The sequence below is a fragment of the Gopherus flavomarginatus genome, chromosome 7 (assembly GCF_025201925.1).
Source record: "Gopherus flavomarginatus isolate rGopFla2 chromosome 7, rGopFla2.mat.asm, whole genome shotgun sequence".
Lineage (NCBI taxonomy): Eukaryota > Metazoa > Chordata > Testudines > Testudinidae > Gopherus > Gopherus flavomarginatus.
Window position 1 is genome coordinate 59327756 of NC_066623.1, and position 16263 is coordinate 59344018.

General features: G+C 51.2%; 1 protein-coding gene across 1 annotated transcript in view; it reads left to right on the plus strand.

The window, feature by feature from the left end:
- The first annotated feature begins 6629 nt into the window (after nt 1-6629).
- Nucleotides 6630-16263, plus strand: part of QSOX1 (quiescin sulfhydryl oxidase 1) — a 40575-nt gene continuing 30941 nt past the window's right edge. The window contains exons 1-2 of the mRNA XM_050962283.1: nt 6630-6876; nt 14651-14751. Of these exons, the coding sequence (XP_050818240.1) occupies nt 6630-6876; nt 14651-14751 (348 nt within the window). The remainder of the gene's footprint in view (nt 6877-14650; nt 14752-16263) is intronic.

Here is a 16263-nt window from a genome sequence, read left to right on the forward strand (position 1 = left end):
CTGTTTGAAATACACATGCAGAAATCTCCAGGAAAGGATAAAGAACGGACATTATGGGAAAACAAATGGTTAACAAAATAGAGGGCCAATGGGTGTTTATAGGAGAAGGTACTTAAAGTAGGACCAAGGAAGAAAAGGGACATCTAAGGAAAGGTAGCCGCCTTTTCTGCAGCAGCTCGGAGGTAACCTTGTCAGAAGAGTGGAAAAAGAAGCCTATTTGGCTTCAAATCTAGATGTTCATCTCAGCCTAGCTTTTCACCACTGGAGTCTAAATATTTGGGGCCCCAATCATTTCTTCAATAGCAATCATCCCACTGAGATCAGTTGCAGGTAGCTTCCACTAACAGACTGATCAAGGGCCTGGATTTGAAGTCTGATTTGTCTGTCTCTTTAATCTCTGTGGTGCTTGGTTTAGGTGGTATCTAAATAAAATACTGTATGTAAGTCTGTTAATGTTGAAGAAATTGGATTTAAAGGGGAAAAAATGAAGGCCTAGGTATAAACTCAATCAAGTTATTTATGGGTCTTGGTACTACCACACCTGTCAACTGGAATTCAATGGTAACTGGACACTTTATTCCCTCTGACTCCTTTCAAAATCCCAGGGTAAAGTGCTAGTCGACGGTGTTGCCAGCGTTCACAATTTCAGCACAAGTCTCACAATGTTTAGTGTTTCTTAAGTCCAAGCTCCTGGAGTCATGTGACTGTGAGAATCTTGGCCTTAATTAAAAAAAGAAAGAATGTTCTTAGGGCTCATAGTTGTGGAGACAAGCTTGACACCATGACCAGTTAAAGTCTCAAAAACTAGGGAGCAACTGAAAAAAGCCCCCCCTGAATTTTAAAAATCACATTAATTTTAAGTTCATGACAATTTGAGGCCTTTTTGAACCTTTCTGTCTGACGGTGCTACACAGGTAAGGAACCTTGTAACACTTGCATTCATGGAGTCCCTTCAGCTATGCCAAGGACTGAATATAAGTAAATCAGTCTGAATTTTCTTAACCCCTCTCCAATCTAGTATACTACCATCATAGAGGCTCTTATAGTCCATGAGAATGCTCGATCTTTGGCAATATGGGCTTCATCCAAAGCTCATTGAAGTCCATGGAAAAACGGTTTATTCAGTGAGCCCTAGAACAGGGGCCATATGAGATCTGACCTTAACATTGAGCTAAGGGACCAATTTTTCCTCTTCTTCATTTCATCTTAAAACAATTCACCAGGAGACTTTTAAAATACATATATTTTATAAAAGTTCTTCCAGAAGTAAAAGGTGTGAAAGAAACTGATCCCTCATTAATTCTTCTGGCATAATGGCTGCTGCTGTTGTTTTACGATTACAGTCGAGCTCTTTCCAGTTCCAGGGGAAGGAAACATCCAGTCTCCTCTTTAGGAGAGGGTTTAAAAAAATGCTATTCAAGCACCATTACGCAATGAAAAGCACGCACTGTCAATGAATGAGGATGTATGCCATTCTTCCTTCTCCCATCTTTGGACTAATGAAGGGATGGTCATAACAGGCTACATGAATCTAGCTCCTAGGGTATCAGGAAGCATGGAAAATAACTTGCAACATGGAAGAGTGTCACTTTGTAAGGAGTTGAAGCATTTGAGGTGTGGACTCTTTCCCTTCACTTTGCATAACTGATGCACGTATAAAGATGCTAGAGTTGCAGCTAGAATGAATCATCAAATTTGGGCTAATTAGATAGGAGGATGTGGCTTTTTAGCAGGTTTGCCGGAGAATAAGTAATTGATTTTTGACACGTATGTAATTCATGATGCTAGAGTAACTTAATGAAATCAAGTCGCTGTCTCTTTAAAATGACATAAGCAGATGTGCCCTGGGGAAAGAATCAATATGGTAAAGCAACAGCCCCAGCTGTCATTTCTATGGCAGAAAAGTGGAAGTCCCAAGTCAGGACTCGGTCTTCTAACTCACTCCTTAGAAGAGATGGGGCATTGCAAAGTATCTGCCAGTGCCTTGCAAGCAAAGATGCAGTTCTTGTTTTTTCATAGCACTCTAATGGCAGGTGAGATGGACCCATCTGTTGCAATTGCTAGAGTGAAGGAGAGCTTAACAAATCAAATCAAATTGTTCCAAGCCTGAAAAGGCTGAGAGAACCTGAGTCACATTCCACTTCATATGGTGGGACTGGAATGTCCTGTCTTGAAGAATGAGTAAGCATGGCAAGGAGCACAATGAAAATGTCTTGTAAAAAAGCTGAGGCTTCCTTGAAATGTTGAATCATTCTTATGGCATTAGAGAAGCAAAAAACATCCATCACCACAACCACTACAGTTCAGTTATGTTATTTTTGTAATATAGGCGAGGGCCATTGATGGCCTTAGCAGTGAAGAAAAGGTAACCGCAGATTTATATCTGCGATGGGGGGAGGGAGTGAGTTCTGGGTAGGGTGACCGGATGAGAGACATGAAATATCGAGATGAGGGGGGTGCTGGCGGAGCAACCCAAAAAAGGGTGGGGGGAAGGGAGCCGCTGGAGCATAGGAAAAATTGGTGGGGGCTGAGCACCCACCAGAAGCTCCATGGCCAACTCCCCCTTACCAGCTCGCCTTTGCTCTGCCTCCACCTCCACCTCCCCTGCGCGGCTGCCGCGTCCTGCTTCTCCCCCATCCCTCCAGCACTTGCGCCGGCATACAGCTGATTAGCACAAGCCTGGGAGGGAGAGGTGAGGAGGAGGAATGTGGCGTGCTTGCGGGTCCAGGGCGGGGATTTGGGGAGGGAAGGAGGGGCAGAGTCAGGGCAGGGCTGGGGTGGAGTTGGGGTGAGGGGGCACGAGCCCCTTCCGCCCGTGCGCTGGAGGGCAAAATATCGGGACAATTCGCGTCCCGATCAAACATAGGTCGGGATGTGGGATGAACAAGTAAATATAGGGACAGTCCCAATAAAATCAGGACATCTGGTCACCCTAGTTCTGGACGGGGAACACAGGGACTGGAGTAAGTCTCTCTGGGTACTCTAATCTGCCCCACCCCTCTGAGCACTGAACTGGGGCAGGGACTGTCTCTTTATCTGTATTAGCACTGCACTTGGTACACTGGGAACGTGATGGTCACTAGGACTGCCACAAAATAAATGATATACCAGTGGTGGCCAACCTGTGGCTCTGGAGCCACATGTAGCTCTTCAGAAGTTAAATATGCAGCTCCTTGAATAGGCATCGATTCCGGGGCTGGAGCTACAGGTACCAACTTTCCAGTGTGCTGGGGGGTGCTCACTGCTCTGCTGCAGGCCCTGTCCCCACTCCACTCCTCCCCCCCCTCCCCTGAGACTGCCATGCCCTCGCTCCTCTTCCCTTCCCCCCCCCCCCAGGGCTTCCTGCATGCTGTGAAACAGCTGATTGGGAGGGCGGGGGAGGCGCTGATCAGGGGGGTTGCTGGTAGGTAGGGGAGCTGATGCAGGGGGGATGCTGACGTATTACTGTGGCTCTTTGGCAAATGTACATTGGTAAATTCTGGCTCCTTCTCAGGCTCAGGTTGGCCACCCCTGTGATATACCATCTGGAAATCTATCCATAGACCTCACAGGGCAGTAATGTTTTGGAAGCCCTAAACCACAGTTACCAAAGAATGGGGAGAGTTACATACTAATTCCACTCCCTGGTGAAATGCAACCAAAACTGCTAGAATTCATTAGGATCTCTGTGCTAATCCCTGTGCATTGAAAACACGGTCTCATAAATGCACTGGAATCTTCACATGAAACCCATCTCTAGTCTTACCCGTGGCAACCAAAGTGCCCACTGTCTTTCCACTAATCTCCCTGGGAACTAAAGCATTGTACAGTGAGATAGTCACTGAAGGTCCTCAGTATTTCATTTAGATGGAAGGTTTGTAATTTTGTATTTGTAATATTGATTATCATCATAGCACCTAAGGGCATGGGTCAGGACTGGGGCCTGGCTGGGTTAGACGCTGTAAAAACATCCCTCTTGCATGAAGATGGTTTGCTCAGGAAAGCAGAGTAGTCATGTCACAACAAATGCTCCATACAAGAGCTTGCTGCATCTCTTGTCAAGTGCTGGAATGCTAATGGCCTCTCAGAATCCTGTTCTTCTAGCAGAGCAAGTTGCCTTAAATATCTAGGTGTAGCTCTGGGAAGATGAGCTTTCTGAGACCTGAACCAATAAACAAAGCCATAAATAAAGGGGAGTGCCATTAACAACCACGATTCCTGGGAGACCAGTGGATCTGAAACACACGCTGTCAAAAGGCCAAGGTGTTAATTTTCTCTGCTTTTATGTATTATTGTGTGTGACTTTATAGTGCCCTGAAATGTGCTTCTGTAATGGAGGAGGAGGACTCGATTCCTGCCCCAGCGTGCTTGCAACGACTGTTATAGTGTTGCAATGCAGGAGTGGGTGACCAGGAATAGGGAGGGTTTGGGGGGAAGCAGGATAAGAATGATAGCAATAAGATCACGTGGTAACTAACTACAGACGTGCTCTCCTGATGCTTCTGTTAAGTGTTCCCCTCGTATTTATCTATATAAAATAAAGCAGATTAAAACAGAACAGTAAATACTAAGTATTTCATTGTTGAATTGCTTCCCAGTGCACCCCACTGTAAAGATGGGGGAGGAGGAGCAAATGAGCTTCAAAAAAGGAGGGGCTATCAGTTTAAATAAATGTGTATAAATACGCAGGTTTCAGAGGCTAAGGCCAGGCTTTCCTGTGGGTGATGGAGCATGGAGGTTAAAGGTGGTTCTGAATTCAAAAGTGTAACTACTCAATTCCATTTGTCATTGGAGCCCTGATTTCTGTGATATTTTCCATGGTTTTTTTTTTTTTTCTTATCCATTAATTTTTGCATGTCGGTGGGTGGATGAGATGGTAACATTAAATGATTTCACTGACGAGTTAGTGTTTTGCCAAGATAAAGCTGCGCTGCATGGGAGTCTAATGTAAAGAGCAAAAAGGTCAGCAGCATTATGCTGGCACAAGGGAACAGAGCAAGGAACCCTCAGTAAGATATTTTAATGCAAGACAAATTTTCTGCTGATGTAAACTGGCCTAGTTCCATTGCAGGTGACACCAGCAGAGAATTTTTCTCCAACAAGTTGAAAGAATAAACATGGAGTGTGGAATTGGTTTGCAAAGCTTAGCTGGCTCTTGTGTGGCATCTATGTTCAGATCAATTTCCATGTTGCAGCCCAAATACAATTTTAGTGTTTTGTACCAAAATGGAAAAATAAAGATTATCTAGGATACAGAAAAATGCCTGTGACTTCTGACTTTATGTATATTTCCATGTCATGGCTTTTCTTAAACAGTTAAAAAAGCTTGAACAAAAATACTGTCCTACAATAACTAGATAGGTCCTATCTAATCTCCTCTTTTAAAAAAAAAAAGTGTGTGTGAGTGAGTGAGAGAGAGAGAGAGAGAGAGAGACCAGTTCATGGCAGGGCTATGTGTAATATGACTAGTGTTTAAAATGAGTTTTACTTCTGGGTTTCCAAGGTAAAATTCCCATCTACCTAGGCACATCTCTCAAATTCCCCTCATTTCAAGAAATGTCACACATTTGTCCCAAAGTTTCCTATCTGCCACAGTGATGGTGGTCTCTCACTTGGATTGCTGAATATTATTAGCTCCCATCACTGTAACAACCAAGTATCAGAGGGGTAGCGGTGTTAGTCTGGATCTGTAAAAGCAGCAAGGAGTCCTGTGGCACCTTATAGACTAACAGTCTGTTATATGTCTTATCTCTTTCACTGCCCTGGCCTAGATCGAGTGCATTTCAGTGGCCTGAAACACATCTCCCAGCGTCCTAGGATGAGGAGAGGCAGCTGTGCTGGCCGTTTGTTTCAGATAAAGGGGGGGTCTCCTTTGCTGCACTGTGGAGACCAACCTCTGCCTTTGCCCAGACTGCCACAAAAAGGAAAAAATAACCCAACCAATGCCCCTTGGCTGGGAGCTTGTACCAATCTACCTGCCAGTGCCCGAAGGTCTACAACACCCGCAGCAGGGACTCGCCCGTAGGGAAGGCAAAGGGGAGCTTCTTTGTCCTGGGCCATCCCATCTTAATCACTTAAGAGCCACCCGGCACAGTGTAAAGGAGGAGACGCTCTCTATGCCCAGTAGGAAGCAGTGTCATTCTTGCGTGGGTAACATTTCATTGCAGGTCGAGAAGTTTTACAGGGGCGCTGCTGCTTTAAACCCCTCGCTGAAGTGTATGTAGCTGGGGGTTGGCACCCTGCTCCCCGGTGCCTCCTGGCTCAGCAGAGCCTGAGAACGAGCACGGCTGGCCGGAGGGGCTCGCCAGGTACCGGGCGTGCCCGTGCGTGAAGACAGCCCTGCCTGCGTCCCCACCCAGCCAGCCTTGGACCCCCGGCTCTGAAGCAGGGGCTGGACGGGAGGGGAGGGGAGCGGAGCTGAGCCACCGCCCAACCCCCGAGACTGAGCGCGCGCGCGCGTGCCGCCGTGGGCCCACGCCAGTGCGGTCGCTGCGACGAAGGGGACGGAACGGCAGGGGCCCGCCCGCTCCAGCTCCGCCTGCAGCTCCTCCCCCGCCGGCCGGGGACTGGCAGCTGCAGCTACGGCAGCAAAGTTCTTCCCCCGCGGCCCGGCCAGCTCCACAGTGCGGCGGGCTCCTTCCCGGCGGAAGATGGCGAGGCAGCGCTGCCACCCGCACGCGCTGCTGCTGCTACTGCTCCTGGCGGCTGTCCTGGCCGGGGCGCCGCCCGGCGGCCTCTACTCGCCCGGTGACCCGCTGGTGCTGCTGCAGGTGGACACGCTGGAGAGCAGCGTCCTCAACTCCAGCAGCGCCTGGCTCGTGGAGTTCTACGCCTCCTGGTGCGGCCACTGCGTCCACTTCGCCCCCACCTGGCGGGCGCTGGCCGTCGACATCCAGGGTGAGTGGCCGGGCCACGGCAGCCCCGCTTCCCTCGGCCCCCCAGCAAGGGCACATGGCCACCTGCCCCGGGCCAGCTCTCTCCCCCTCCCGGGGCCAGCCTTCCTCGGGCCCCTCCTTTGTGCCATGCCCGTGTCAGCCCCTCCCCATAGAAAAGGCCCCCCACTGTCCTGGGCCACCCCAAGCCCTTTCTGCCAGCCCCCTTCTCGTTCCCTGCCCCGGCTCGCTGGAGTCCTCGCTTCTCTCCTCTGCATCCTTGGCCCCTTTTCGGCTGTAGCTCTGCCTTCTCCCTGCCCCCCTGGCATCCTCATTCGCCCCCACTCCTTTCCCCTCTTAAGTCCTTGTGTGTCCCTCCCCCTTCACTGCACCCTCTGTCAGTGCCTCTCCGAGACCCTTGGCTGTGGCATCCCTGCTCCTGGTCTTTTGGAAACCGCAGAAAGGAGGCCGCCTGGCCTTCCCCTGCAGCGTCCGTTTCTTGTGTGTGGCTGACGGGTCCCAGCTGTACTCTGCGCTGTAGCTTTAGCGCCCGTTGCTGAATAGTTAGGAGAGCAACTTCCCTAAAGTTGGTCTCAAAAACTACATACAAACGAAGCCTCTTCCTGCTTTGCTTCTGCTTTGTAGCTACTTCACTTTTGGGGGAGGGTTTCCTTCTCCAGTTGTGACTTTGGGTTAACTGTAACGCTGTGGCTCCTTTCTCATCCGCCTGGGGCTCAGGCACTGTCTAACTGGCTGTGGAGGAGGCCAGAAGTGTAGTGTTGATCTGGTCAGCTGAAGCCCTAATACAGACTGGGCTTGGGAGCTACCGGAGAAGGAGAGAGTGGTGTGTGTGAGAGTGAGAGAGAATGAGAGTTGGAGGTTTTTTCCCCCACTGGCTTCTAACAATAGGCGTGTGTGTTTGAAGGTCACAGATGGAGTCTTTGTAGATCAAAGGCTGAGTTGTGCCCTGTAGCATGGGCTGGGACAGCTCCTGTCACCACAGGTGGCTCCATCAATGAGTAGTTGATGAATTGGTGCTTAGTAGTTGTCCAGTTGGTCCCTCCTCTGATGTTTGGGGCCTGCACCCCAGGGAGATGGCAATGTGTTTTGAGCACTTTTAATCCTGAGAGATCTCAAGGCATGTTTACGATTTTGTTAATTGATTGCCCAATTAGAGGCATGTGAATCACTGGACCAGCCACTGAAGTGCAGCCGCCCTGCAGGCGGAATGTGACAGCTGTTGAGAAATGCGCAGTGGCACTGAATAGAAGTTGTGGGATGGCAGTGACATTTGAAACCTGCAGAAGAAATTGTAGGTATTCTGGCCAAATTCCAATGAACACCCATATTCTTCCCTAAAGTGCCCTTGAGCTCAGACAACTCATTTTGTGTCTCATCCAAGAGGCAGAAGGAAACGTGCCAATGGGAAAGCCACCCACATCACTTCCTACAGCGCCTTCATTTCCTTAGAGGTCTCATTATCTGCTTAGTATGGCCATGCTTAACATGCAATATAGGAGGAGGTTTTACATTTATGTCTTCAAAGGGCTTTCCCAGCACTGAATCTTTGCAGCTGCTGTGGGGTAGGTAAGTAACTATAATTATCCCTGTTGCACAGATCAAGGAACTGAGGCAGAGTGGCTAAGGGTCTTGCCCAAGGATACCCAATGAATCAGTGGCAGAGCTGTGAGTAGAACTTCCATAGCTGTGCACTAGACCATGCAGCCTTCATGATGAGATTACAGCCTGAGGTTTGCGTAACTGGGTGACAAAGCATTGGTTCATGCTCACAGGTGTTTTCTGGTGTTGTGCCCTGATTCTAGACACTGGAGGAACAGCTCTGATGTGACTGTGTGATTTAGTGGGAGGTCAGGAGGGATCATAGAGATCCTTGTCATCCCCTTGAAGGCCTCTTCAGCACTTCCCATTTGCATAGTCCTGAAGGGACTGGGGAGAGCTTGCCATAATGGGATGGCCAGGACCAGCCTTAGGATCAAATGACCCTTCACTCCCTCTGTGCTTCCTCCCATCTGGGGATCTCAAAGTGCTTCCTAAACAGTCAGGGATTTAGCTTCCAACCCTCCTTATTCACAGGAGGGAAGCATTATTCCCGGCTCGCAGAAGGGAGAACTTGTCAGAAGCTACGTGATGCTCCGGGTTGCCCAGCAAGTCACTGGCACAGCTAACTTGGGCCAGGCCTCTGATCCATGGGTTCCCATTCCTATGTCTTAACCACAATGACAGCGAGGTCCCCGGCTGCCAGAAGAGGAGAGGCACATTGTGACATATTGCTGTCCTCTCCGGGTCTGCCGCCAGGGAGTGCTAGGGTGGGCCATGCACTGCCGAGCTTGCATGGGGTCTGGGCTAACACGGAACAGGGTCACACATGCTATGGGCCAGCCTGTGGTGTGACGCTGTAAGCCAGCCTTGCCTCTCTGGTGATCTTACCACAGGGATTGAAATTCCAGCATCTGGTGCCCCTCAGAGCATCATTTAGGGACTCTTTGCTGTAGTTGCCTGTACCTTCTGGACCCCACCCTAGTGTGCTCCAGATAAGACTCCTGCACAGTGACATGCCCAGGACTGGGGACAAACAGACATGGGAGGGCCGTGAACCTCATACACACAGAGGCCATGTTTGCATGGACCCTATGAGCTGACATGGAAGCAGTAGAGTCTTATGCCCCAGGCTGCACATGCTGGTCTGATGCCTGGAGCTGAAAGGAGGGTGCTTCTGATTGCAGTTCTCTGGGGTGAGTTGACAGCCCTTCAACCCTCTCTGGAGCAACACACTTTGTGATGATGGCTGTCAAGTGGGGCTGGTGTCCTGTGGGCAGTGGGGAAAGGAGCCATGTGCTGGTGGCCTGTGTTACGCAGGAGACCTGACTAGATGATCACAGAGGTCCTTCCTGGCCTGGGAATTGATGACTCTATAGGTACTGTAGGCACATGGCCTCCCATTGGCCCAGAAAATTGTATTTGGCTCTGTGCCAGCAGGGCATCTCACATGCACTCTGTGCAGAGCTCTCCTGCTGACATAATGACGGAAGAGTCTTCACTATGAACCCACGTTTGCCTCCCTCTGACGTGTGTTGACAGAACCCTGCTCATGCAGCTGGAGGAAGTACACACACCAGGGCTGAAGAGGTACAAACGTGCCTTTAGCACAGCATTCAATGGTGGTGTGCACTGATGCAATCTAAGCAGGGAGCTTCTGGCCCCTTGCAGCCCCCCCCCCCCCCCCCAACAGCTCTGGGCTGGATTTGCTTATCGTTGCAATTTTTCCTCCCCTTTTTCAATTCTGGCAGGAGAGGCTGTGTTTAAACTCAGGACACTAGAGAATTTTGTCTCCGCTCGCTGATGGCTGTGGAAGCCCATAAATCAGACTTGGAAAAGCTCCATGAATCTAATTGGGCAAATGCTGATCTTTAAAGTGAAACCTCCTGGAGCGGGGAAGAGCCTGGCCTGCCAAATCCATCTTGGGTTGTCATATGAAAACGTGATGGAGAGTTTGTATGAAGAGACCTTGCCTGGGTGGGAAGGGAGAATTGTTTCTCCTTTGTGTTTCTCCCACCCAAATCCTTTTCTCAGCCGATCAGTGCAATTCATACACTCCCCTTTCCCTGCACTCGGGAAGCCCTGAGCTCCAATCTGGCTTAGGGAGAGATTTTCAAAAGGGCTGTTGGGTATCTGCGTCCCATTTGTGCCTTGGAAAATGTCCCCTTAAGTCACACATGGGGAAGAGTTTTGCTTCCTTGTAATCCCCACCTCACAAGGTCATTATGCAGCTGGTTACAATTGGCAGCCTTTCCTCAGGAGAATTAAGGATGTAGAGCTCCCAGACCAGTGGCCCATCTAGTCCAGTACCCTGTCCCTGACAGTGGCTAGCAGGAATCCCCTTAATGGACACTATGGAATATCCTGTGGGGAACTTAATTTCTTGCGTCCACCAGGCAATGTTTGACTGCGTCCTGAGGCCTGAGAATTTAGAGCCCTTCTAACTTTTCCTAATGTAACTGAATGTTCACAGCTGTATGTCCACTTGCCCAGGCCTTTTCTAAATCCTGCTAAACTCTTGGCCTCAGTGAGATCTTGTGGCAGTGAGATCACGAGTTAGTTGTGTTTTTAACATGATTTCCTCTGATCAGTTTTAGTGTTACTGCCTTTAAGTGTTACTGATTGTCCCCGTGTTCTTGGGTTAGATGAGCAGGCCCATGATTACCTGCTCTGTGTCAGTTATGCTTTTCTATTCCTCTATCATGTTCCCCGGCCTATGCCTGCTCATGCGGAAGTCTTCCCATGCCTCTTGTCCTAAGCCCTGGTGAGAACATAAGAGCCCTGACGGATCTGCATCCTAGCAGGCGAATAGGAGCAAGTGCTGCAGGTCAGGATCAAGGTGCCATGGGCAAAGCTGGGATGCGCCTGGCACTGGAATAACCGGAATAGCAGGAGTGTTGCGGGTCAGAGTTGAGCTGCCTTGGCAGAGACGTCTCAGAACTCAGGGGTGTTGCAAGATGAAGGCAGCTTGCACAGCGCTGGTCTGCATGAGCCTGGCTCTCGCTAGTGCTGTTTTTTCCTGGCTTTCTCCACCCAAAAGGTGCATTAAACCACCCGTTGCCTTAATGTGAGCTGAGTCTTTATGTCCACTGGTGGGGAGCATGAAACCTGCCTGGAAGGAAAGCCCTGTGCTTTCAAATGGATCATCCCCAGGGCAGTGCCCAATAAGAGAGAGGCAAACATCCCTCAGTCTGATTGTGAGCCCAGCTTCCACGGCCAGTGTGTGGGCCCCAGGATGGTTTCTAGGGAGCCCTGACACAGTCCTTGTGTTGCACCTGTAGCATGGCTATAGAGGAGCTGAATAGAAGGCAGATTGTGGGGACAGGAGGGAAGCACTCAGTGGCTGGGACCTATTCAGTGCTGTGTGAAAGGGATGTTGCATTTGGATCTTGGGGATTCTGCAAAGAGAGGCTAGAGTAAAGAATGTGAACGTTCCCAGCACTGCTGGGAGTGCAACTAAAGGGAAACCTGCCCCAAACACTGGCTCTGGCTCTCCCTTGCCCTGGGAACTGTCTGCATGAGCTTGACACCTGCCCTGCTCCTTCAAGCCCAGGTAGCAGCAGCATTGCCAGTGTGCTCCCCCCTCTTTGCTGGGAGCAGGCACCTTTTGGAGCACTGCATTTGGCCTCAAATGGCCAGCAGGGGTTGCTCAGACAATAAAAACACAGAACTGCCTCTCAAACTGAGAGCTGCAAATGGCGCTTGTGCAGTGATTTGAGGGCTGGAGTGTATTGGGGGTCTGGTATTTCCCTTGGACTCGAACCCCCCTTGTGCTGCTGCACAATGTTCTCTTGTGGGGCTGGCACAAGTAATGGTACCGTGTGACCTGTGCTAATGGCTGCCTGTCCTGCACTGCAGTAACACCTCTGTCCCTGCCAGAGCTCCTGCATATCAATCACACTAGGTTAGGTAGCCACCTGGTTGCAATGGCCAGAAGAATAGCTAATCAATGCCATTGTATTCCATCCCTGCTATGCCCACCACCTTTGATATCTTGGCTCCTGTTCCTGTCCTTTCGAGCATGTCCCATGGACCGGACCCCAGAGCAAACAGAGGAAGTTGCTGTATCAGTCGGATACGCTCCCCTCTGAGGAGTGGCCTGTCAGAGTGAGGACAGCATTGCTGTGCATTGGGGAGTAGCGACGGCCTGTGCCCACATGCGGGGAGAGGGAGAAGAGGGTTCTGGGCTCACAACTGCTGCCAGAGAGGCCTCTGACCCACAGTGGAAGAGAGATTAACAGCTCTGCATTGGATCCCTGCCCAGCTCTGCCCCTGGCTTGGAAGGCTCCTGCAAGGATCCGGGTATTGCAGCTCACAGCTCAGAAGAGCTGAGTTTTCAAGGAGGTGGATTTTTCTAGCCAAGCATGATTTTAGAATGAATCCCCAGGGGTACCCGGAGGCAAATTCCGGGTCTAGTTTCCTAGGCAAGATGCTCTGTTCAAAAAAAAATGTGTGGGGGCGGCTTGCTGTGATGTCAGGAGGAGCCAGAGGCATGGATGAAGCAGCCGTGCACTCACTGACTGTGTGGGATGGACCCTGGAGCTGGCCTGTCAGAGTGAGGACAGCATTGCTGTGTGTTGGGGAGTAGCAACGGCCTGTGCCCACATGCAGGGAGAGGGAGAAGAGTGTTCTGGGCTCACAACTGCTGCCAGAAAGGCCTCTGACCCACAGTGGAAGAGAGATTAACAGCTTTGCATTGGATCCCTGCCCAGCTCTGCCCCTGGCACCAGGCTGAAGCTGCTCTCCCCAGTGTTCCTCCTCTGGTCTCCCAGGAGTGTCTGTTAAGCCTGCCACTGCGAAGGGCCGGGAGGACGTTCTCCTTGTTGTGCCTGGTGTGGAGGAGGCGAGGTCACTGGAACAAAAGGGCCCAGTTCTCCCTCTCTGGCACCTTGCCCACAGATGAGAGTTGTGAGTTTACTGCGCTGACCCATGACTACTGTGGGATTCCTGTCTCTGCAAAGTCTAGGGAGCTTCTCTTTTGGGATGGGGAGAAGCTGTGAGCTCAGGTGAGCTATATATTGGGGCTGGGGTCCCTACCCTCACCCAGTGACTGCAGCCCAGAGAGAAGAGGATGGTGGCAAGAGTGAGGATGCCAGTTTGCCGGGGGGGCCGGAAGGAAGAGATGCGGCACGCAGTCTGAGTTGCTTAGATCTCAGCCCCCAAGTGAACACACGGGCAATGTGATATTATCCACCACTTTGCAAGGCTTGCATGTTTCACTCCCTGCAACCCTCAAACTGTGGCTGTCAAGCCAAGGGCGCCTGGGTTGTCCTTGGAGATGAGCCCGCCGAGGAAAAGGCCGGGTGCTGCAGATGACTGTTCCTAGGTGAGCATCCCAACCCAGCCTCAGTGTGGTGCCTGGGTCACTAGACAGCTGGAAGGGCAGTGGGGTGGTAGAGATGGAAAACTGAGTTCCTGACACCCCCTCCCCTCACATGAACACCTTTTTGTAAGAAAAGAGGTTTGAGCCCCAGGCTCCTGACCAGATTCCAGCTCTGGCATTACGCTCAGTCAGTCCTAAAATACTCCCATAGCATTTGCTGGTGAAGTGGCCTGGTGCTATATAAATCAAGTGGTTTGACTTGTGTAAAGCATGCTGCTCTGCTTCGTGTCTTAAGCTGCTGTGCTTACTCTGCGCTGGTGAACGGCTGCCGTACTGTACCCCAGAGCCAGCTGAATTTCATTGGTGGCTATAAGGCTCCTGTTGCATGAGTGTCAAAAGTGCTTTGGGATGAGCAGTGCTCTAGCAATGGAGGAGGATAGAATTCAGCTTCCGGCCATGGAACTGTAGGAAAGCTTTGGGGGGGTTACCCATAATACGTTTCTTCCCAGTGGAAAGAGCAAGATTTTGCTCCCAGGGGTAGGTAGGTAATGCTGGAAGTCTGTGCAGTCCTCAGCAGTGCCTGAGAGTGAGATATGAGTAGAAATAACTCCGAAATACTGATGGGCGGCTGTCTATTATGTAATTGCAGTAGGGAGCAGTAGCTACGGTATAACAGAGGCTTCCCCCAACTTAGCCCTCGTCCAGCATGTCCTAGTGGCTCCTACCCCGTTTCCTGGGGCTGGCGTGGCTGGGGGGTCTCCCCATGAGCAGTGAAGCTGTGACAGGCTCTCAGGGAAAAGCTGCCACTGGAATTCAGTGTGCTTCTGCCCCAGCGGCTGCTCCTGTTCTCAGTGCAGAGTGGCTGGGACTGGAGAGGGGGTTCAGATCCTCTAATGTCTGTCTGTCTGTGTCCTTTCAGAATGGAGCCCCGCGGTGAACCTTGGCGTCCTCGACTGTGCAGACATAGCCAATCAGAAAATGTGCGGGAAGTTTGGGATAACTGGGTTCCCTACGTTGAAGGTAAAGTGAGCACAGGCTGGGGTGGGTGGCAAGAAAGCGGAGCTGGTCCAGCTTCAATCTGTAGGGGTGTGTACTCAGCATTCTGCAGTGGGGCTCACACCAGTGCTCTAAAAATAGCTGCACAGGCAGTGTTTTGAACGGTGGCTCAGACTCTGAAGCCTAGCAGGGAGGTGGGAGGACCTGGGCAGGGAGGCTTACTCCAAAACGCTGTGACATTCCATGGAGCTGGTACCCCAGGAGGCCCCTGATCAGCTCTACTGTTGTCCTGGTCTCCAGCCTGTGTTTTGCTTTTGGGTCTGAACAGCAGCATTGGCCATAAGCCATCTGAAACCAACCTCCTCTTGTTTATCTCAGCGCTTCACCAGGCAGACTGTGTTTGTTTGGGATATGGGTTGTTGCTTACCACTGGTTGGTCGGGGAGAAAAGCTCTTTGTGTGTGAAATCTCTGTCCCTGTAAGACCATGGCAGTGGCATTACCAGGGAAACCTGACTGGGGTGTTTCTCAGAATTGGCAACCTTTTGAACTTGAAGCCCAGCTGGCTTTTGTCCCCAGTGTGCAGCTTGCTATCCCTGAGGAAGGAGTGAGCCTTGAATTTGACCCAGGGCTCTGGGACCAACTCCTGTATGAGATGGGTTCTGTGCCTCCCAGTACTGGATTTACTGTGGCGCTGGGCCCACAGTCAAAAGGGGCCCCGGCCTGCTCTTCTCTGCCCCCCACTCTCTCCTGTGGGGTCAGAAACTTGATGCTGCCGTCTGCTGGGGCTCCGTGACAGGCTCTGCCACCAGCTAAGTCCTCCCTCCCCTCCCCACCTCTTTGCCGCTGTCAGCTGGATCAGCTGCTTGCCGGCAGGAGGGGGAGGAGTGGAGCCGCAGCAAGCTTGCTGCTCTGGGGAGGCGGAGGAGAAGAGGTGGGGAAGGGGCTGGAATTGGGGCATACCCACTCCAGCCTCCTGCATGACCCCAGCCCACTCCCACAGCCCTCTGCACACCCTGGCCCCTGCACCCCCCACACCTCTCCAGCCCCTGCCCAGACCCCTGCATCCCCCCCCACGGCCCCCCCCAGCCCCTGCCCTGACTCCTGCATCCTCCCCTCCCAGCCCCACCCCGATCCTGAGAACCAAACAGGAGCTGCCTCAGGTAAGCGCTCCACACCCCAACCTCCTGGCCAGACCCCGCATGCCAACATTTTTTTACAATATTTGGAAAGATCATTAAGTGGTCACTCGAGACCCTCTGTGATTTTCAAGTGGTCTGTGGAAAAATAAGTTAGACTACAAGAAAAATCAAGGTACCTCACTTTATTTTCATTTACTTGCTATTACTTATGGGAGGAGGATGAAGAAAAAAGAATGAAAAATGGGGGTGGGGGAAGAAGAGAGAATGTTCTTTTTCTTGGCTGGGTCCCAAGGAGGAGCCCCAAAAATGAAGCTAAGCACAGGGCTGGGGGGGGGGGGGGGCGCCCAATAACTAAATCCACCACTGGCTGTCATGTCACCTGGGCTGGCGATACTG